Raw genomic sequence first — 14,091 nt, 5'->3', positions numbered from 1 at the left:
CTGTCCATCACGTACATTTTCCGATTTATCTTAGTAGACGGTAGAAAAATTTAATGGAACCGAACCGATCATCCTAAGAATAATAATTGAGATTAACTCAATTTATCCTGGTTGACAAATCATACATAATCTGAATGTTAAAACTTAAGAATACATTGCTCAATAAATTGAAATTGATTATTCAACTCCTTGGACAACCTCAAAGATTCCTCTTATTTTAAGGGCGCTCATGGGAGGAGAGAAAGATAAGGAGATGAAGAGGGAGGCGGTGGAGAGGAAGGAGAAGGCGGCGAGGGCCACAGGACCGGGGTAATCGTCGGCGCCGAACCTTCAAAGGCTTATCGAAGAGGTGCTATCTTAATTAAATATACTATTTGTATAATATAATTAAATTCGTGGGTGAAAGTTAATTATTGCTATCAGAAATTTTCAGGCTTGAGAAAAGGACGAATAAATTGTTGGCCTGGAATTTCATGACTTTTTTCAATAAAACATTTAGTTCAGGATCAGGGAGTAAATAACAGTTCAGGATCAGGGAGTAAATAACAACACATTTATATGATTTTATCAATGAAAATATCACCTTATATGACAACAAATTTGTATATATTTCTCTCGCAGAAAAAAGATTATAAAAAATACAATCATTATTTGTATCTTTTATTTTATATATTTTTTAGGGGAAATAAGAGAGGATGAACAAAAACAAATGAAATATAACACGTCACTTAATAATCATACTATTCAAGATCTAACAGTTTCAAGATGTTCAAAACAGCTCAAGCTACAGTTGAGGCTTAAGGTGGAACAATTTCCAGAAGACAAACACTTGCCAAATCTGAAACTCCTCCGAGATCATCATGCAACTTGAAGGAGATTAATTCACTTCGTCACAAGGTACAATTACAGGGGAGAACTGCAAGAGGAAGAGAACATAGATCAACTTTTTTCCAGTTTTGAAAAGAGGTAAATATTTGTTGCACAAGAACCTCATCATCTTCGTCATCTGCAAAATCCCACCCAAGTGCAGTTTCAAGTAGAACCTTCAGTTTTCTCGTCTGCACTTAGCAAAGACAGTAACCGCATGAAAGCTCTTTAGATAAGGGGGAAAGTAAGATAAGACTGATGTTGATCTTAAACACGAGAAGAAAGAGTTCGAACCCAATAGAGCAAGTCACCATCAACAACTGAAGAATCCAATACCAACGGGAAGAAATCCTGAAATTTTCAGATGACCGTCAACTATAAATCTAATTGAGGTTCGAAAAAATGAAAGCAGGATGAGTGAGTAATTCCAAATGTTGGCAGGAATCCTGTCGATGAATCATCCTATGCTTATTTCGAGTAGAATCATGAAAATAAATCGTTGCATGTTCATGTTCCAATGGAGATATCACATATCATATAATTGATATTCTGGTGCTCAGTGAACTAAAATAATGAAAATTTCCTTGGACTACCTTGCAAAGGCGAAATAAGAAAATTTCCTTGGAGAACCATGCCTCGTCCAAGAAAAGGGATATTTCCTTTCCTGTACTGTTTGAATGATTTTTATTTCTCTGAAATCCATGGTTCAGTTGGTGGAAGAAAACTTTGATAAACTGCATTTAACATTTTCCAAACCATATGAGAAGAACGAGAAAAACATAGACTGTCAAATACCAAAGGCCAAAAAAAAGAGATTGCGCTGCTTTTTGTTTGTTAGGTTATTTTGCCTATTTAGCAGTCAGTCTGACCCAAAACTGAAGGTCAAACGAGCAATTTTCAAGGAATTAAAGAGTAACGAGATGTGACATGCAAATACTAACCAACTTTATTTTGGCATGACAAATAGGATTTTAGCATTATAACTATGAAGAAGCCTTCTCTAAGAAGCTTTCTCTAATTTCAAGGAACGATCTCTAGATGCTCCTTTCATAATATTATCCAACACCAAAAAAACAATCTAATATGTTAAACAATAAGGAGATTTGTCTAACCAAGATTTGCAAATACTGTTACAGTACTGCTCAAGACTAGAACCAAGTCACGCTACCAAGCTGTTCCACCCCACATCATTAAACAAAAAATCAGTTGAATATTAGCATAAATAATGAATATACTGTTTGGTACTTCTCTGGAAAGATATGTATGGTCAGTGCAGTCAGTAGGAGAAGCACAAAGTGGAGCCATGTATCACGATCATACATGCATTATCTTACTATTTCTCTTTAGTTTCTTAAGATTCTGTACCAACATAATCAAACTATATCACTTACAGAAGGGGGAAAAAAACTTGTACTAACACAACAACAGAATAACAATAGTCAAACAGGCAATTCAAGACATGTTTACTTTTAGAAAATTGAATGCGACAATTTAAGCAAAGAAACATAGCAGTGGTTAACTTATGAATCCATTAAAAGTTTACCTTGGAGAACAAACGAGTTCTTGTCTTAAGTGGCTGCATGAAACAGGACACGAAGTGTGATGTTCCAGTTCAACTGATAGGATAGATCACTCAAACATCATTAAAACACATGTATCACAACCATTTTTAAATAAATAAAATCAGTTTAAAATTTCTCACCTGAGCACAAGTATATAATAAATTATAAAGTTAAGCTTTTGGCACCAATAACGAGATGGGGTAGAACAGTGATCACATACTGAAATTAAGGCAACTAACAAACCCTCCAGGATAACTATGACGATACAATTAAATCAAGGGTAAAGAGGTTTGCTAAAATAAGAACAGGGAAAGATTATTGCTAAAAAAGATGAATAAAAACTATTGGCATGTACTTTTCTCGATTAACCAATGTAATAAGAAACAACTCTACAGCTAGCTCCTTTTGCTCACATTTTTATTGTGGTGATTTTATTTTCTAATGATCAAAATAGGCTAATATGTCATTGCAACCAACAGCTTATGCCAGTACAACAGTAGCATGGATGTTTCACAAACTACATATTTAACACAAAAACAGGAAATCAAAGAAAGATCAACAAGCAAATACACAATTTAGTGAGATTCTCTATTTTTACATCATCAATAAGCTACTAGAAAAATTTTGAACTTACTGCTTCTATGCAGCTGAATAGAAGGATAACAAAAGACTTCCACTGTTTAAAAGCTTCTAGTGATTGTCCCATCTGCAAGATAATTTTGACAAATAAAAATGCTCTAAATTTAGAAATGATGCACAGATGGATATACCATAAAGGCAACAAAAGAAACTTGTAGCTCCCCCAAGAGTGAATCTTCTTCACCTCCATAATCTTTGATCAATATCTTTTCCAGCAACTTTGTCTGAAATGGTAACACTAAGCAATTAAGACAAAAATTGTACAGGAAGTACATAATAACACCAGAAAAATGGATTATTGAATTACCATGTGATGTAGGTTTATGTAGAAATATAATTGTACAGGAAGTACAATTATTGTTTACTGGTAAAGAAACTCCATTTCCAGTATTTGATTTACATCACCATCAAAAAGAGAAGATGCAGAACTAAAATTTTATACTAAAGGGCAGCCCGATGCACGAAACTCTCGCCAATGAGAGGTCCTGAGAAAGTGTCGGTTGTACGCAACCTTACTCTGCATTGCAAAAGGTTGTTTTCTTGACTCGAACCCTAGACATTGTCTGAAGGCAACAACTTTACCGTTGTGCCAAAACTCCCCTTCAACTAAAATCTTATACTACCATATTAAAATCATCAAGTTTCAAAAAGAACATTTTATTATATATTAACTATAGCCGACGATCTCAATATAATTAGGAGAATTAAAAAAGCAGCATAGACATAGATCTTAATGACAGAAATTCATGTAGCCAACAACAATTAGTTGGTATATGGCTTGTTGTTGTCCTATTCATTTTAATCTTCTTCTGGAAGATGCAAAATTACACAAGAGCTTCAGATTTCAGAAAAAGATGTATAACAGTTACTCCTTATAGTATGAAATGGCAACATATGAAATGATGATTACTTTATCAAGGTTAATTGCTGTAAGTTCCTCTGCAGAGATGCCCTTGTGATTGACAGAATTGGGAATAGGCGTGTAGTAGCATCCATGTTTGTAATGTTCCTCTCTTTCTAATTTTGAAAACATACTGCTCTTTAGTTGCTCAATCAATTGTTTCTCCATGGCAGTTTTAGGAACTTCAATTAATCCAGACTCATAGGCTATTGTAATATCTCCACCAATGGGCTCTGCAAATCCGCTTGAAAATTAGGATAACTTAAGGTATCAAAGAGCACAACTACCATAGGTTAGCAATATAAGTAAACAAGTAAGATGCAGAAAATAAAAATATGAAAACAGAAGGATATGGGTGGAGGAGCAAGAAGTTTCATAATCTACGTTAAGAATATGAAAAGGAAACAAGGATATAGGGAGCTAAAGCATTGTAAGAACATTCAACAAAATTTCGACATAATATAAAAATTGCTCAAGCTTTTATTATCTCAAAATTCACATATGGCGAAAATATCAAAATAATATTATTGATGTATAGATCACTTCAACCATTCGATCCATGAATTCTGGTGATATCCTGATACAGAAGGCCACATTCCTCCATTAGATCAGAATAACAGATTATTAAAAAGTTAGATTAATCCACAATTCCACATTACAGCTAAGGCCAACATTTGTGACTGAGAAGAAGAGCAATGAAAATACACCATAGAGAGATGTTAGAAGAAAGCATGCCATAATTAGAAAGTTCAGAATGAGAAAAGAATTTCATCTTTTTTACTTTACCATGCATGACAGGAATTAGACCTCCATATCACAGGATGGTTTGACATCATTATCAAACTATATTTGTCCCAAATATCATCATTAGTCATTTGTATCAAAATAAGGTATTATCCAGACAATAGTAAGCAAGATTGACTCCAATGGTTGTAGCTATTAGACCAACTACTATGATCCTAAAAGAGAATCATGATTCATAAGCTAAACATAATACCAGAGAATAGAGCAGTGATACCATTGATGTTTTATTGATGTTCTATTGGATGCTCCACCAAGTTATTATTTTCCTTCAGAATTTATTTTTAAAAAAATGGTTTTTAAAGTTATGCAATATCTCATGTCACAAAGTACGTAACTGATCCTATACATCTTTATTTTGACTTAATCAGATATGTTCCTCATTCTCCTAGTACATAGATATTTTTATTTGCTTCTCCAAGGTTAGCACCACATTCTAGTACAAATTTAAATTTGGATATCATCTAACCAGATCTACATAAATTAGATATAGCTACCCTTAAGAAGACATTAAAATAATCTAAAATATGATGATCCTAAATTTTTTATTAGTTTAGCACTAGTCTGTGTTACAAAGACAAAAATGACAAGTTGAACTAAGGAGGCATTGCATTGAGGATGTCACTAGGTAGGAGAGGAGACAATCAACGTGTGTAAGGTAAAAATTAGTTGACAAACAATAATACACATGTTGCTCCTGAAGAAAAATGAGGAAATACACCCAAATAAGCAAAAACATAAAGTTGACAAAGATCAGAAAGCAGTTAATGAATATTGATACAAATGCTGATTTCTTTAAAAAAAAAGGAACACATTGAAGTAAATAAATTACATTGACATGATCTGATATGTGTGGAACCACATCTTGACATGGATTGACACGCATACCATACTGTTCTAAGACAAAATCAGTATAATCATAAAAAATTTCAACCTTGAAGCTATTACTAGAAAGAGGAAAAAAAGAAAGGTAAGCAGATTAAACTAATGTGCCACAAGTACAGCTATTAAAAGAACACTTTTTCTGAGAAAGCATATAGCATATCAAGTTACCAATTTTCTCAATAATACTCTCTGTGATGTAATTAGAAAGCTGTTTCCACTCCCCATATTGATTTAAAGCATAAGGACCAAGATGAGAATCAAACTCCAAGCATCTAACTCCTTCAGCGTACCTGCCTTCCTAGACAAAAGTTAAGTTATATGTTAACTTCCTTTGCAAATAGCTCATTCTACTTTGCATAAGATAACGAACAAGTTGGCAAAAGCTACATGCCAAGTTATAAGTCAATTCATGCACTCTGACGTTTACACTACTTAGCTTGCAAAGCAATAACACAAATAATTTCTGGTCACGACAGAATGTGAGACAACATTCGGATTGCTCCAGATTGCTGTAGATTTCCACATAGTTGCTTCTCCAATATAAAATTCAAACTTCTACAAGATCTACAATTTTCTATTAGATGGATTACATATAAGAACAATGTAAGCCTAGAGAACAATAAGAAGAATACCAATCCGGTCCCATCAAGCATATTGAAAGCTGAGAAGTTTGCTTGCTACAACATTCCCAAATTTCAGACAGTGATTTTGTGGTCTCAACTTTTCTTCATCTTCTTTTGTGTGTGAACTAATTCTTCAGGGAGATAGAGGCTCAAGGAGAAACCAGATTGATGTTACTGAGATTGTGGATAGACATGGAGAAACCTAATCTTGCTGATGAGGAGGAAAAATGTAGAATTTAACAAGATAGAGAGCGTTATTTCATGTTTTTGACAAGTATTTTAATGAGGTCTGCATTGAGTTGGTCCATTTCCTTCAAAGGTTCTGATGAACTGTAAGGAAAGCAAGGACAATACAATTGGAATTTAATGCTCCCATACATATTCTGTCTTATCATATATTGAACTGTTGCATGAGATTCATGTTTATTATTAGTTATAAATTGCCTTCAATAAAGTGATGCGGAATTATGTAACTATCATATAAGAGTGATAATCATGTATGGAAACCTCTTCTTCAGAAATTTTGACCAACCGCTCTTCTGAATGGTTCCACTTGCGAACAACCACCTGTTGGAAGCGTAACTTCCTATCAGTCAAGTCTATTGGGTACAAAGACTACAACTTATGCAATAAAAACTATAGCTAAAAAGATGCTAGATGATAACCTCGGCTGATCTTGTACTAAGGAAGAAGCCAACCATTGGAGAAAATTCATTGCCTTCCCTACATGGACAACAATAAATACATTTAGTGTTATGTCTCAAATAACATTCCAAATCTTGTGTACTGATTCATGCATATCTGGAAGTACAATAACAGCACAAGCTTAACCAAAAATATGATCATGATGCCCTATGAGGTATAGTTGGCAAATGGCAAGTAAACAATTGCCAACAAAAGAATATCAATATTTTGCAGGACAGCTTATGTAATGTCCAAGAAGTATCCACATGCTCACATACCATGCAATCAAAGATTATGTTTCGAACAGATCTGTAGGCGTTTAGAAAGATAGAGTTTATTTAAACATTTTTGTCGTAATTTAAGTTTAGAATCCAAGTATGAAAGCACCCATACTATATTGATACATCAACTAGTCAATTTTGTTGCAGTTCTTGTGATAGTAATAAAGTTTTGAAACAATTTAAATAATATAAAGGCTTTTCATCTATACTGTATAATAAAAGCTTTTATGAAATTTTATCTTGACTAATAAAATTATCAAAGGATATGTTTTTGTGTTGTCTAATCTCTTTGAATTATCCATTCATCCTTTTGGGATGCTAACCTTTGGTGGGTAGTTAGTAACATTACTATTACAATAAAGATGGGTGTAAATAACAAAAACCTAACTAAACAATTATTGCAAATAATGAAAATGCTTAGAAATTGTCTTACTTGTTTGAGGAACTATAGTAGATGAAGTGGATCCCTGGTGGGATCATCTTGATACCCTTAAACATTGGCCCCACGGAGAACATCTAGAAGAATGAACTATGGATAAATCAAGATAGCTAGATCAAAAAGCTGAGAAGAAGAAAGGTCTCATAAAAATTGAGAAGATAGGTTATTCTTTCCATCATTTCTTTGTTCAAAATCATACTAAGTGCATTTGCCGTCTGCATTTGTTAGACACGAAGCAATCACCCAGAACAAAAGCAAATATCTAGTTACTGAAAGACTCAAATGTTTATACACTATAAATAGACAAAATAACCAATAACACCCACAAATTATCTTACAGAAGGCCCTAACTAATGTAAGTTTCAAACTTGAAGAGGCAATGATAAACTTAAACATAATGCAGCTTGTGTTAGAAAAATCATCCACAAAATTGCGGCGATGCTGATGTTTGTGGCTTAATACTTGAAAACCCTAAAAGGTCCCATCTCTTTCATTCTACTGAAGAAGTTCCTATGCGAAACCACGGAAATTCTTGCGAAAGAAAAAAAGATTTCAAGGGATTTTGAACTGAAGAAGAAGAAACAAACATTCATAGCGCTTTCTGAATCAAGGATACAAGATTTGAGCTTGTATTAAAGAAAAATGGCAGGAGGGAGAGGTGGAGACCTGGGTGTCGATACCGAGGAGGGTGAACTGCGGGACATCGAGCAGGAGAACAGTCGAGCCCTTCTTCACGAGATCGAGAGCGGTTTCCTGATCCATCCGTAGCGGAAAGAGGGACGAGGAGCAACGGAGTGCCAAGAAGAAAAGGAGGGGAGCGACCACTTGGCTTGTCCGCTCCGGTCGCGCGGCGGCGCAGTCGCGAAGTTTCTGGACTGGTTGAGGATTTGACAATTTACGTGCAGTAAGTTTCGTTTATTGCACCTCCGTCCACGTATTTCTGTTTATTAATCACTAGCCCAAACAATTTCGAGGAAAAACATAAAAATAACAATATGCACTTATTTTCCTGAAGGGCTTGACTGTTCTTCAGGAAAAGTCGTGGAGTTCAACGACCAGTAGAACTGTACATGCATTGTATGGAAGAGGTAGTTGGATATGAGAAAAATATTTATAAATTATATAATTTATAAGTAAATAATTGATCATGCATAATGATTGTGGAACGACCAGACGGTCGATCAGACGGTCAATATTTTAAGATAATGATGTGATGATTAAATTTTCTAATGAATAATTAAGATATTTAAGATTTAAATTTTAATCGTGATAGAAAATTTTGATAGAATTGAGTCGGTGACATCTAAAAATAACATGTTAAAAAAAAATAATATATGTATATAAATATATATAGATGCATTTAAAAGAAATCCACGTATATATATCCTTTGAGTTTAACAAAACAAGTTTAAAGAGGTGCATTTGAAAAAAAAAATACATGGAAAGTAGATGTTTAATATATACATAGTTATATATTGTAATTTATCTAAAAACTTTAAGAAAAATCACTAAAAAAATAACTTACAAAATGAAGGATGAAATAAAATATGCCATGACATTTATCCCCAAATAGGGAGACTAAATCTTTTATTCATAAAAAAATTGATTAGGGGATGGTTCACTCCTAATTACGGTTAGATCATAATTGTGATCCGATCGCAATTGATTGCAATCTCCTTCTGAATTCATCGTTCCCACAAGATTATAATTTGGATTGGAACGGGCGGGCAAAAGCCCCCCAAAGGCTACCGGAAGTGGGCAAGTGTTCAGGTTGCCGGGTGCTGAGCAAGGGCGGAGACCGTCCGTTCCGACCCAAATTATAATATGATGGGGACAATTAATCTAAAAAAAGATCACAACCAATTACGACCGAATCGTAATTGTAATTTGATCGTAATTAAGAATGATTCATCCCTCAGTTCACTTTTTTATGGCTCAAGAGATTTGCTCCCCAAATAGAGAGGATAATAAATAGTGGCAGTTTTTAGATAATCAAATAATTAACTACTCGATCCAGCGGATCCACAACGACTTACTTACACCTAATTATCTAAATGGCGTGGGCAAAGGTCAACGGCAAAAAGAAAAACTAGATTTCCTCACGAATATATGTGAAACTACTTTGGATATTGGAAGTCCTGGATCAGAACATACATATTAATTGTGGTGTGGGTCGGCAGCTGCTACGACCATTCGCTTGCAACACGCACGTATGCAAATCTATCAGTCAGCCTGCCGCAGGCATGTGCTACCTAGGTCCGCAATCTGCCCTGCAGAGCCAAGAGTGCAAGATCCGCATGCAAGCCGGAAGACTTTTCATTTCCCTTCAGTTTCTCTCAGTCGCAACTAACAAGAAGTCAAACCTCTCCTCGTTTGTAAAACCACCAGTCCAACTCCCCTCGATCGAGTTGGTATATATATCTTATCGCCCCCACTTTATCTATCCCAATCTCTGTATCTAGCTCCTTTTAATTTTCTGCATGAGATGAGGAATCCTTGCCGCGATGTCGATAAGCAAGCAACCAACAGGGGAGCCTGGTCGAAGGAGGAGGACCAGAAGCTGATCGACTACATCACCCTCCATGGCGAAGTCTCCTGGCGTTCACTCCCCAAGGCCGCAGGTTTATAATTATATTAATTGATTTGAGTTATTGCTAAATTAATCAACCGATTAGTTCCCCTAAATAGCAATTAATAATATAATTAACTGTGAGCTGCAGGACTGCTTCGGTGCGGCAAGAGTTGCAGACTGCGGTGGATCAACTACCTTCGGCCAGACGTCAAGCGGGGGAACTTCCAGGAGGACGAAGAAGATCTCATCATCAAGCTCCACGCATTACTCGGGAACCGGTATCTTGTCTTAAAAATAGATTTAATTAGAATCCTAATAGAAATTTAATTAATTAATTATAATTAGGTGGTCGTTGATAGCTGGGAGGTTGCCGGGGAGGACGGACAACGAGGTGAAGAACTATTGGAACTCGCATCTGAGGAAGAAGCTGAGAGGGATGGGCATCGACCCTGACCGCCAACGGGGGATGTCGGCGCTGGCGCGGCGCCACCGGACGGCGTGGGAGAGGTCGAACGATGGCGACGACACGGCGGGTAGCACGGTGGTAGTGACGAATTATGAGGAAGCGGATCAGTGCAGTAACGGTGTGCCTGATCTCAACCTTGACCTTACAATCTCCATGGGTTGGGACCAGAAGAGACCAGGAAGAATACCTGATGAATCGATGATCAATGACAGTGCTCAAGCGCTTGATCATGGAGACTACTCCACTTCTGCCAAGCCCACGCTGCTCTTATTCCGATGACATAATTATATATCGGAGCAAAGGTGAAGCTACCCGGAGTACTTTCATTTGTGGGCTTTAAGGGATAATGTACCAGTGAGAAAGCACATGTGAATTAATCTCACCTGATGGTGACTTAATTAAGCTCAATTTGGGTAAATTTTTATACATAATATGATTCATCAAAATAAACATTTGGTGAAATTAATGAACTAGTGATGCGACTAATTAATAACTGATATATCGACAGTTGCACCAAATTAAAATTAGTGTCAGTTCAAAGGACACCCAAACTATAAATAGTAGGTGGAACTTGGAACATGATAGAAATTGTACAGTAGGCTTTGAACAGGTAGCTAGTCACGTTCAAAGCTCCAGAAGCACTAATTGATCAATTTTTACTAGGAATATTTGATATACAATCAACTAAATTAAGAGTTAATTGGTCATTTTTAAACTCTATAATATCCAATTTTGTGCATAAATAAGCATCTCCATAGAATCTCGAAGAACTATGGAGTTAACTAGACCGATCTAGTGTGTTAAATGTCAACTCAAATGTTGCTATAGAAAAAGAAATTCACAAAACATCATATGCAATCATAGATGGAATGATTTTTCTCCAACTACAATTATAAACTAGTTTGCATACTTTTTCCTTATTTTTTTAATATTGGTTGAAACTAATATTACATGGAAAGATTAATTCACTACAACAAAAATGCTAAATGTTTTTGTCTTTTAAAAACGGTTGTAATTAGTATTATTGTTAAAAGTATACTAAAACGATAATGATTTTAAAATTATTGTCTTCGAATATCAAAATCAACAGTACGCATAATATTTATATATCATCTTTTTACAACTCAAGTTACTAAATCTAGCTAGCTGTATCTTTAGATTTCTTGGACGCTCAAACCTACAAAAAGCTAGGGATAGAATACATGGGTTAAAGCATTAAAAGATAGTTGTAAAAAAAAATCAAAATTTGAAAATCAACTTACGTTTCATTCTCTATAATTTGGAAGGGATAACATATATTGATGGAGAAATAACAATCTCAAACACAAAAGCCTGCAAAGAAAGAGAGGAGGTAACTGTTTACAATAGCTTAGTTTAATTTAATTAATGCTGTGCTATGTCAACACGACCATGATGAGATGCTGCTGAGGCAAGAAGCAAGGGCGATCGAGAATGCCAAGTACAGTTGTAGGAAAATAATTCGGACAACATGGTCACTTTTTATTCTCGTTCATGATTTATTTAATTTTTCTGTGATATTAATCTTTCCTATTTTAGTGGGATGAGTCATCCTATTCTTATGGTTAAATCTTATCACTTGAGTTGTATTTAAAGGGGTCGAAGCTGTGAAACAAATCAGATCTCAGAACTAAAGTTTCTCCAGTTTCTATATTTTAGTTATTTGTGCATTGCTTTCCACCTGTGCAATTTTTTCTCCCCTTGCTACTGTGTTTTTTTTAGTGCTACGTGTGTTTTTTTTTTCCTTTTTCCTGCATCCTTTGCTATTCATCGATTCTGTGCCAACACTTGGTATCAGAGCGTTGGTAGTATAAGATATCCAAGAATCTACGATTCCATAAAATGTCGAGCATCCCAGTAAAGGAGAACGGCGGAGTGTCATTTCCCTATCCGATGCTAAGTCCTCACGATTATACTGTGTGGGCAATAAAGACAGAGGCGATCCTTGATGCCCAGAGAGTCTGGGAGGCGGTGGAGCCAGCGAAAGGAGCCCAGGTGGATGCAAAGAAGGACAAAAAGGCACGTGCATACATCCTGCAGTGTGTCCCTGAAGACATCCTTCTCCAGATCGCAACAAAGAAGACGGCGAAGGAAGTCTGGGACAGCCTCAAGATGAGGTACCTTGGTAGTGATCGGGTGAAGAAGGCACGTGTACAAACTTTGAAGAGCGAGTTTGACGCTCTCCGGATGAAAGAGGCCGAAACGATTGATGAGTTTGCTGGCAAACTCAGCGCCCTAAGCAGCAAGTTCTCCACCCTTGGTGCCACGCTTGAAGATTCCTCGTTGGTAAAAAATTGCTCGATTCTGTCCCTGATAAATTCTTTCCTATTGTTGCTGGTATTGAGCAATTCTACGACCTTGAGTCTATACCATTTGAGGATGCTATAGGGCGACTGAAGGCGTACGAAGAACGAACGCTACGACTACGCAGCAACACCAACGGCACTGAAGGTGAGCTCCTATTAACTCATGCCGAATGGCAAATGCGACAGAATGGGAGCAACGTGGACACTTCATCAGGAGGAAAGGGGCGTGGGTCCAGCAGCCCTAGTCGTGGCAAATGGCGTGGACGTGGGCCAGGGCGCGGTCGTGGCCGTGGTACGCAACGCTAAGACAGTGCAGGAGGGACTAGCGGCAACAACAGTGGCACTCGAGACAAGAGACATATAAAATGTTTCAATTGCGAGAAAATGGGGCATTATGCGTCCGAATGCTACAACAAGCGGCGTGATGATGAGGCTCACCTCACTTGTGCCACCGATGAAGAGCCGGCACTGATGATGACCGTGTCCCACGAGGAGTCTGACACTAGGCGTGAGCGGCAGGATACCATTCTGCTCAGTGAAGATAGGTTGCTACCGGAGATGTACCGCGGCGTTAAGAAAGAAGATAAAGACGTCTGATACCTTGACAACGGTGCCAGCAACCACATGACTGGCCATCGCGAGAAGTTTCAAGAACTAGATGAAACCATCACCGGGAGGGTGAGATTTGGCGATGGATCAACCATTGAGATCATGGGCAAGGGGACAGTTGTGTTCGAATGCAAGAATGGCGATCGGAAGGCTCTCCACGAGGTATACTACATTCCGAAACTTTGTAGTAATATCATAAGTCTCGGTCAATTGACAGAAACTGGGAACGAAGTGCACATGGAGAAAGATATCATGAAGGTGATTGATAGGAGCGGGAAGCTCTTGATGCGGGTACAGCGAACACAAAATCGCTTGTACAAGGTAACCTTGAAGACATGCAAGCAAGTCTGTCTCCTAGCAAGCCTAGAAGACCCAACCTGGTTATGACACACAAGGCTCGGACATGTCAATTTTCACGATTTTAAACTGTTAGGGGAG

The 14,091-nt window shown here is 36.8% G+C and overlaps 3 protein-coding genes across 4 annotated transcripts; 2 read left to right on the top strand and 1 right to left on the bottom strand.

Moving 5' to 3' along the window:
* Window positions 1–710: 710 nt before the first annotated feature.
* LOC122023669 (protein AAR2 homolog) lies at window positions 711–8,576 on the bottom strand. 2 transcript variants are annotated; one of them, XM_042581922.1, is made up of 13 exons: window positions 8,349–8,576; window positions 7,677–7,759; window positions 6,944–7,001; window positions 6,786–6,845; window positions 5,824–5,953; window positions 3,979–4,202; window positions 3,200–3,292; window positions 3,064–3,135; window positions 2,411–2,443; window positions 1,461–1,601; window positions 1,162–1,218; window positions 990–1,058; window positions 711–916 (listed from the first exon to the last, which is right to left on the bottom strand). In XM_042581922.1, exons 1-13 carry the CDS (start codon window positions 8,442–8,444, stop codon window positions 878–880), a joined length of 1,155 nt encoding a protein of 384 aa, XP_042437856.1. In that variant the 5' UTR covers window positions 8,445–8,576; the 3' UTR covers window positions 711–877. The 2 variants fall into 2 exon arrangements, with proteins under 2 accessions (XP_042437856.1, XP_042437855.1); XM_042581921.1 differs by having other exon boundaries at window positions 7,677–7,772; window positions 8,349–8,484.
* Window positions 8,577–10,130: 1,554 nt separating this feature from the next.
* On the top strand, window positions 10,131–11,166 carry LOC122024674 (myb-related protein Zm38-like). Its single transcript, XM_042583345.1, has 3 exons — window positions 10,131–10,303; window positions 10,403–10,532; window positions 10,600–11,166. Exons 1-3 carry the CDS (start codon window positions 10,168–10,170, stop codon window positions 10,997–10,999), a joined length of 666 nt encoding a protein of 221 aa, XP_042439279.1. The 5' UTR covers window positions 10,131–10,167; the 3' UTR covers window positions 11,000–11,166.
* A 1,414-nt stretch (window positions 11,167–12,580) lies between these two features.
* On the top strand, window positions 12,581–13,350 carry LOC122025224. The gene is made up of 2 exons (XM_042583992.1): window positions 12,581–13,024; window positions 13,084–13,350. The coding sequence occupies exons 1-2, from the start codon at window positions 12,581–12,583 to the stop codon at window positions 13,348–13,350; spliced, it is 711 nt and encodes a 236-aa protein (XP_042439926.1).
* Window positions 13,351–14,091: the final 741 nt, after the last annotated feature.

Source organism: Zingiber officinale, chromosome 9B (genome assembly GCF_018446385.1).
Source record: "Zingiber officinale cultivar Zhangliang chromosome 9B, Zo_v1.1, whole genome shotgun sequence".
Lineage (NCBI taxonomy): Eukaryota > Viridiplantae > Streptophyta > Magnoliopsida > Zingiberales > Zingiberaceae > Zingiber > Zingiber officinale.
This window is presented reverse-complemented; position numbering and strand designations above follow the sequence as displayed.